An 8,370-nucleotide genomic window follows, 5' to 3' on the forward strand; every position below is an offset into this window, starting at 1 on the left:
GCAGCCAGGAACACTGAAAGAAAGCAGGACCTGAGTGAGAACATTGAGGCTGGACCATGCAAGTCAGGTTTGGGGCCAGCCCTTTTTAAGACCCAGTCCCTTTCAGTCTCTTCTGCTGGCTTCTTATCCTCAAGGTAACTTCTAAATGTGGCTGTGTCTCAGGGAATAGCCCTGCACCTTCTTCCCTGACTATACCCTCTCTAGGTGGTCCTGCCCAATCCCCTGGTTTTAAATACCATGTCTGTGCCCTGTTGTCTTAACAGTCCTCCCTCTCCAGCCTATGTGGACAACAAATAGACTTCAGACCCTTAACATGTGCAAATAAGAGCTCTTGACAACACTGCATTGCTTTTTCTCCCTTCTCCAAACCTATCACATCCACTTCCCATATTGCCGATAACCATACACAACACCTCCATGATCAAGACTTGAAAGAAAATAATCTTATAGCAATCACTCATTTTTTAAGTGTGTTTACCAGCTGCCTTCAATGCATCAGCAAGTGATGACTCTTCTCTTTCCAGAATGTCCTGTGACCCCATGCACTATTCTCCAAATCCATGCTGCCATTCCTGGCCAAGTCACTGCCATCTCTCAACTGGACTACTGTGAGAGGGTCCAAATTGGTCTCCTCACTTTTTTGTGTGCTCTGTGCACTTGCAGTATTTTCCACAGAGAGCAGCCAGCAAGAAATTATTGACTATAATTAGGTCAAGGCACTTCCTTGATTCAAGCCTCTCTCTAGTTCCCCAGAGTACTTTTGAGTAAAAACAAAACTCTTCATCATGGCTCCTTCCCACCACTGCACCGTCTTCTGGTCCCTCCACCCCGCCTCTCACTGGGCTTCAACCACACTGGCATCATTTCTGTTCCTCTGGCACCCCAGTCTTCTGTGACAGGCCAGGGGGAACTGTAGATCTCTCTGCTGGGCAGGCTCTTCCCCCGATTCCTGGCAGGACTGATCACTTATCGCTATCCTCAGGAAGGCCATCCCTGACTTTTGCCACTTTTGGGGGGGGGGGGTTCTAGGTACTGCGTACCAAACCATCTTGTTTATTTCCACGAGGGCATTTGTAGCAAACTTTAAATGCTTTAGTATTTTCTGATACGTTTATTGTCTGTCTTCCATACTGGAAAATAAGCTCCCTCAGTACAGGGACCTTCTGCCTAGAAGAATGCATGGTACAGCATAGGCCTTCACCCCCAAATACTTGTTAAATCATTGGACGAATGAAAAGAAGAACACTTCTTCCCACAAGAAAGAGGCATCTCCCTCCCTGCACTGATGCTTCATGGGACTCAACCTTTCTGCCTCTGTCACAGTGCCTAGTAGTCAGAACAATGTTGATTGTAGATGGCAGGGACTGACCGGGAATGGACTAAAACAAGGAGGGACCTCATGGAGGCCTCTGTGAGAAAGGCCTTGGAGAGCATCCCCCAGATTCTCTCCTTGTCACTTAGTGCCCTGTTCCTGTTGCTGGAGGTTCAGCGATCTAGGGATTGTCTTCAGGTTTGACAGGTTTGGGAATTTGCTGAACATAGCATGACTTTCTCAAACCTTTTTCTCCTGCTGTTTCACTGATTTCTGTTGGCCCTGTGGGCTGGAAGTCAAAGCCAGAGAAAGAGATATTGTTGATTCTTGGTCCTTGAATTGGTCCCGCTTGGCATTTCTGTCTCCAACAACAGGCCAAGAAGTTCTTCTCATAAGCTACACAACCCCTAACCCCCCCCCCACCCTGACCCAGGAATCATGGCTTCCCCCTGGCCACTACTTCCTTCTTGGGTCCCTCTTGGATGGCCACCTGGAATGGTGAGGCACAGCTCATCTGCCTCCTGCCTATAAGCAACCTAGACCCCTAAGAGTTGGCTCTTAACAGCAGTGACAGTGATCACCTTGGTCAAGCACTGGCAATACAGCAGGCTTTTCCTATGTCTCTGTCCTTTTCCTTTGTTGGCACTAGCGCTGTCTAGGGGCAGTGGGCTGGATTTTGCAAGCTGGTGAGGTACATATCTGTGTGTCTGCTTCTCAGCCACCTTGGGATGCTCTCCAGCCAGCGATGGGAAAGTTCTCTCTGCCTCACACCCCACAGTGACTCGATCAGTTCCGCAGGCTCGGGGTTTGTTCTGTCTTGTGCACCTGCCTAGGTCCAGCCAGTACTGCCACCACAAAACACAGCTTTATTGACCCAAAGAAGGTGGATGGGCAGGAATGAGGGAGAGGAGAGAACATGTACTGGGCAGATGAAATTCCATGGCCATCACACACACACACGTGTGTGTGTGTGTGTGTATCCCAAAGCCCAGGCAGTTCAATGCCTGGCTCACAGGATGTGAGGAACTCCTATTGATGGGAGGAAAGGAAGGACAGAGGAAAGGGTTGTTCTGACTCGTTTGGAACTGGTCACATCCTGACTGTCTTTTTGTTCAATCATCTGTCTCAGTTGTGTGTAGGGGAGGGTGCATGCACACTTATATATGTATTGATGGGGGTTTTTTTGGTCCCAGTTTTATTGAGCTATAATTCACATATAACGTTGTATAAGGTTAAGGTGTACAACACAATGCTTTCACGGATAGATAAATAGATAGATAGCTATAGATAGAGCTTTAGAGATAGAGATATAGGATTGCCACAGTAAGTTTAGTCAACGTCTATCACCTCACATAGTTACATATTCTTCCTTGTAATGAGAACTTTTAAGGTCTACTCTCTTAACTACTTTCTATATTGATGTTTAAGTTGTGCTCTTTCTAAGGATCTGAGGACACTGATTCCCTCCTTGAACGTGCTGAGTGGTGCCTGTGAGCTTGGGTGCAGAGTCCAAGCACCTTAGCTTGCTTTTCAGGGCTCCACAACTTCCAGCTCCATCTCCTGCCATGAGCTCTTAGAGACCATGATCTCTGTCCACGCCAGAATATCGGCTTTGTGTGTGCTAAAGTGCCACAGGGCCTTGGGCACAGACTGACTCCTCTGTTTGGATTGTCTTCCTTCCTGCCTCCACCCGGTGGACTCACCTTTCAGAGCTCACCTTGGGGCTCTTGTCTTCTTTGCAGCCTCACTTGACTCCTACCAGGACCAGTTAGTGGCTGGGCCCTCCTTTCTGGAGCAAGTGGGACCCTTGCTTCTGTTGCACTCTATGCTAATGGTTGCCCAATTGTCTATCCCCTCAGCATCTGGCACTGTGTGGCCTCTGCTTCCACAACACATACCGCTCACCTTTTCTCACCAGGCCCCGCACCTCACACACATCAACACTCACTGCTCACTTATCACATGGCCTGCCCCTTAGCTCCCAGTGCCAAGGACTTGATAAGGCTTTCACAAATATTAGCTGATGAACTGGGACCAAGCACCTCATTCTAGCGATGTCAGGTTTTGTTTTTGTTTTGAACATGGAGGTGTAATTCTTGGTTCCTTCTGGTAACCTTAGCACCTTGAGGGCAGAGCCAAGAACAAACAAGTGCTTGGCTCTGGACCAGGCCCTGTAGCCAGCCCTTGGTTTGGCTTTCCTCAGGGTATCATTGAAGACAGCACTAAGGACAGGGTGCTCTGAATTTCCCCTCTGTGTGACTGTATGTATGGAGGCAGGGTGGCAGGAGGAGAACTGGGGGCGGGGTGGGGGGTGCGCGAAGAACTCCAGGTCTCTAGTTTTCCCTTAGGTAGTCTGGCGCAGAAACAGGGTTTCCAGCCCAGACTGTCTGTCCCCAAGGACAAGCTCAAAACCAGCTTATGTCTTGTGCTTCCCAGACCCCTGTATCCCTAGGGACCCGCACAGGCTCCATAAATATTTGTGGCTTGGCATTATGATTGAATGAATACGTGTTCTTTATTCCCTCTACAGCAAGTGTTGCAGAGGAGGGAAGGAGCTGGAAAAGGGGGAGGAACTCTGAGAAAATGGGTCAGCAGGCTGCAAGGGGGGCTTGCCCCGCTGGCCCCAGCTGCTGCTCAGAGTAGGTGCTGTTTCCTTGGTGGCGGTGATGTTGGGGGTGTGTGTATGAGCAGAAGTGGGGAGAACCCCTGGATGTGAGAAACCCATTTTTCTAGTATTTGTTTAGGTCAGGCAAGTGTATTCTCCATGCCACCCACCCGCTCTTGCAAGGTACTGGATTTAATCATTTAAATGATCTATTGGGAGAGGAGGGATAAAACAAAACCCTCTAAATCTAACCCGTATTCCCGCAGTCCACAGCGGAGCCCTTTCCCTGCCTTCCTCTTCATGAATATCCAGGCGACCTGAGAGGCTGAGAACTCACCCCCCACCCCCTTAACGTACTCCTCCCGCCGCCGCCCCCGCCTCTGCCTCAAGGCTCCAGCTCACGTCCCCTCCCACAGCCCGCGGCCCCACAGCCCCGCAGCAGCCACAGGGGGAACCAAAGAGACAGAAGCCTTCCCAGCTGCCCGGACCACAGACGCCAACACGCCCCCCCCGCCCCCCACCACACGCCGACTGCCACCACACACCGCCCGCCCGCGCCCCGCGCCGTAGCCCACGACCGAGCAGCGGCAGCAGCAGCAGTCTGCACAGGCTGCGGCGACTCGCACCGGCGCGCTCCTGGCAGCGCTCACTTGCTATCCCAAGTGACTTGGACTCGCCAAATCGACTGGCCCCAGGTCCCGGCCCCAGCTTCTACTCGCGCGCTCGGCACAGATTCCAGCGCCCACCCGCCCTCCTGTCCTTTCCCGCCTCTCCGACCCCCAGCTCGCGGGAAGGGAGGTCGCGGCAGCGGCCTGGCGGCACCGGCGACCCTGGCGACAGCGGCGACGGTGGCGGCGGCGGTGGCGGCAGCGGCTGCAGCGGCAGCGGAGGCTGCGGCGGCGACCGTGGCAGAGGCTGTGGCGGAGGCCTCGGTAGCGGAGGCGGAAGCTGAGGTGGAGACTGAGGTGGAGGCCGAAGCCTCAGTAGAGGAGGCAGTGGCGGAGGCCACCCGCGGGGAGGCGAAGGCCGCCCTGGCAGAGGGGGAGGAGGCGGAGGCCGCCCTGGCGGCAGCGGTTTTGGAGGCCAGTGCGGCTGAAGCCGGAGCTGCCGCTGCCACCGCCGCCGCCGCTGCCGCCGCCGCCGCCGCCGCCGCAGCCGCGGCAGCCGCAGCAGCCGCAGTGGAGGCTGCGGCGCCCTCCTTGGGGGAGGCGGATACGAATGCGGAGGTGGCGGCGGCGGTGGCGGCGGCGGCTGCGGCGGCGGCTGCAGCTGCGCATGCAGCTGCGGATGCGGAGACCAACCGGGGCTCCGAGGGGAACCCAGACTTTCCTATGGCCTCGCTGTACGTGGGCGACCTGCACCCTGAAGTGACAGAGGCAATGCTGTACGAGAAGTTCAGCCCGGCCGGGCCCATCCTCTCCATCCGCATTTGCAGGGACAAGATCACCCGCCGCTCTCTGGGCTACGCGTATGTCAACTACCAGCAACCGGTGGACGCAAAGCGGGCCCTGGAAACCCTGAACTTTGATGTCATCAAGGGCAGGCCGGTGCGCATCATGTGGTCCCAGCGGGACCCCTCGCTCCGCAAGAGTGGGGTGGGCAACGTCTTCATCAAGAACCTGGGCAAGACCATCGACAACAAGGCTCTGTACAACATCTTCTCGGCGTTCGGCAACATCCTGTCCTGCAAAGTGGCCTGCGACGAAAAGGGGCCCAAGGGCTACGGGTTTGTGCACTTCCAGAAGCAGGAGTCCGCAGAGCGCGCCATTGATGCGATGAATGGCATGTTCCTGAACTACCGCAAAATCTTCGTCGGGAGATTCAAGTCGCATAAAGAACGAGAGGCCGAAAGGGGAGCCTGGGCCAGGCAGTCCACCAGTGCTGACGTCAAGGATTTCGAGGAAGACACTGATGAGGAGGCCACCTTGCGATGAAGACATGCCAGGAATGAGCCAGCCAGCAGAGCCAAACCTTGGCTCCCATCCGGTTTACAACCCCCTTCTTTGCCCCCCCCCCCAACCCACCAGCAGTGTATTGTATTGTACTGGGAGTGCAGGTCTCTCTCTCTGTCTCTGTCTCTGTCTCTGTCTCTGTCTCTCTCTCTCTGTCTCTGTGTTCCTCTCTCTCTCCCTCTTCTTCTCCCTACCTCCCCCTCCTCCCTTCCTCCCTCTCCCTCCTTCTCCCTCTCTTCTTCCCTCCTTTCCTACCCTCCTCCTCCCTCTCCCTCCCTTCTGCTCTCCCCACCTCTCTTCTCTGCCCCCCACCAAGGGCGTTGCTAATAATCTTGGTAATCTGTGCCACTTGATAGATTAGAGGCTGCCTCATCTCCTTGTGGTTTGGTTTAAAAACACTTTCATTCTCTCTGTTCCCTACACAAGTAATACAATCTCTTGGTAGGAATATCAAAAAGGAGAAGCATCCCTCAGATGAGGGAAAACCAAGGGAGTAATTGTTCCCCATGATCTGACTACCCAGAGACAACCACTTTTTGTGTGCTGTTTTTCCAGGTTCTCCTCTGTCCCTTTCTCTCTCTCCCTTCCTGACTCCCACCCCACCTTTCCTTCTAACACACTGTTATAGAATGGTTCATGTGTGTGGTGTTTCTTAACCCGCTTCTTCAGAAACTAAAACCAAACAAAAATCAACCCATTGAACTTCTTTCCATGTTATTCAGCAGGCTTCCGAAATGTCATCTTCAGGGCCTGGGAGTGTATGGATGGATCTTTAACATTTCTGTCATCAGTCCCGCATTGTTGGACATTCAGGTGGTGCCTAGCTCTTTTCTTGTGTTTAAACCCAACACTGCATACTCTGAAGAATGAATCCTTCCTTGTCAACCCAAATCTTTGCTAGCCTACCGGATGGTCTTCTTAATTGTGTACTTGCAGGATCCACAATAAAATATCCTTGCAGGATATTTTAAAGACTTTCCCTGTGTGTTGCCAAATGGCCCCTTCATAAGCATTGTACTGATTTGCATCCATGCCAGTCAGCACAGCTAGTAAAAAGAGTATGTTTATTTCCCCTGCATAGTCTCCTGGTCACTGTAATTGGTGTGTGTGTGTGTGTGTGTGTGTGTCTGTGTGTGTGTGTGTGTGTGTGTGTGTGTTGTGTGTGTCTTGGCCAGCTTGATAGGCTGCAAATGGGATTTCGCTGTTTGAGGTTGTTTTACTGGATGTAAATGATCTTTATCATCTCTTTTCCCTGTGCCCACTTCCTGCCCTTTTCCCCATTGTCACCAAAATCATTCAAGTTCGTTGAAGGGAAAAGTTTAAAAAAGCAGACAAGTTAACAGAAGAGATGAAATGTCCCCACTAATCAATTCTAATTGCCACCCATGCATTCCTAAGACATTTTCATGTGCACTTGCCCAGTATTTTTCATGTGATATATATGTGAATTTTAATGTATATATTGTTTCAATATCTGCTTTTTCACACATGAATATATAATATAGATAGATATAGATGTATAGATAGATATTCTTGAACTTCCTTTCATGTCATTAAATATTCTTCTAAAATAGTTTCTTGACTTTTTAGTGTTCCAATGGAGGGGCTTGATAGAGGAATAGATACATATCTTCATCTATGTCCCTTTTCAGATATAGATATGGGGCTATTTTTCACAGCTTTCTCATTGTTGAACATCCGAGTGTTGAATATCTGGTTTATTTTGTTTTTCTTATACAAACCCTAGCTGCTAATAATACATAATGCACAAACCTTGCTTACATCCAGTATTATATTCTGAACAAACATTGGTAAGAGCAAATTTTAGGGTCAGAGGACATGGAAAGTTTGACATCTTTTTCTTCTTTTTTTGGGGGGGGGTGTCCTTTTTAAAGGACTATCCACTAAGATAGTGTCAATTCACCCCCACCAAGTTCATAAATAATGTGAGAAGATGGAAACCTTGACGGTTGGTTATCTAGATTTGCTATTGCAGTTCTTTCCGTAGTCTCCCAATATTTTATCAGGGGAGCTATTGCTTTTTTTGTTTTGTTTTTGTTTGATTTAAACATTTATTTTTATATAAATAACAGTATCATACTAGAAACAGTTCAAAATTATGAACAAAGTAAAAATCACTCCTAATTCTACCACTTGACAAAAAAACTTTGGAACACATGAAACATGTACATAAATAATGCCTTCAAAAATGTAATATTTGTTGTTTCATTATGGACCACTTTCACTATAATTTGTCTTTCATAACACCTTTCCAAATTATTAAAAATTCTCCTTTAATTTTGTTTTTGTGTTCCATTTTAAGGTTGAACTACAATTTCTAAAATGCAGTACCGTTATATGTTTAAATTGTCCTAGTTTTTCCTAGTAAGACTCATTCTACAAAGAACACATTTGTAGGTGAACATTTGCTGACATGTGCAGAAATTTAATTGCTGTATATATCTTGCCAGTCTGTTGCTAAATGCTTCTTCATGAAGTTT

The 8,370-nt window shown here is 49.9% G+C and overlaps 1 protein-coding gene across 2 annotated transcripts; it reads left to right on the top strand.

Moving 5' to 3' along the window:
• Positions 1 to 4,333: 4,333 nt before the first annotated feature.
• Positions 4,334 to 8,146, top strand: PABPC1L2B (poly(A) binding protein cytoplasmic 1 like 2B). Of its 2 annotated transcripts, XR_014307120.1 has the most exons (2): positions 4,334 to 6,918; positions 6,951 to 6,991. XR_014307120.1 is itself a non-coding variant. In XM_082717165.1 (1 exon), the coding sequence occupies exon 1, from the start codon at positions 5,249 to 5,251 to the stop codon at positions 5,849 to 5,851; it is 603 nt and encodes a 200-aa protein (XP_082573291.1). In that variant the 5' UTR covers positions 4,334 to 5,248; the 3' UTR covers positions 5,852 to 8,146. The 2 variants fall into 2 exon arrangements, 1 of the variants encoding a protein (XP_082573291.1); XM_082717165.1 differs by having other exon boundaries at positions 4,334 to 8,146.
• Positions 8,147 to 8,370: the final 224 nt, after the last annotated feature.

The sequence above is a fragment of the Mustela nivalis genome (assembly GCF_964662115.1).
Source record: "Mustela nivalis genome assembly, chromosome: X".
NCBI lineage: Eukaryota > Metazoa > Chordata > Mammalia > Carnivora > Mustelidae > Mustela > Mustela nivalis.

Bases quoted from the DNA above. Each gene is read 5' to 3' on its own strand.
- PABPC1L2B (XM_082717165.1), top strand. From the start codon at position 5,249: ATGGCCTCGCTGTACGTGGGCGACCTGCACCCTGAAGTGACAGAGGCA.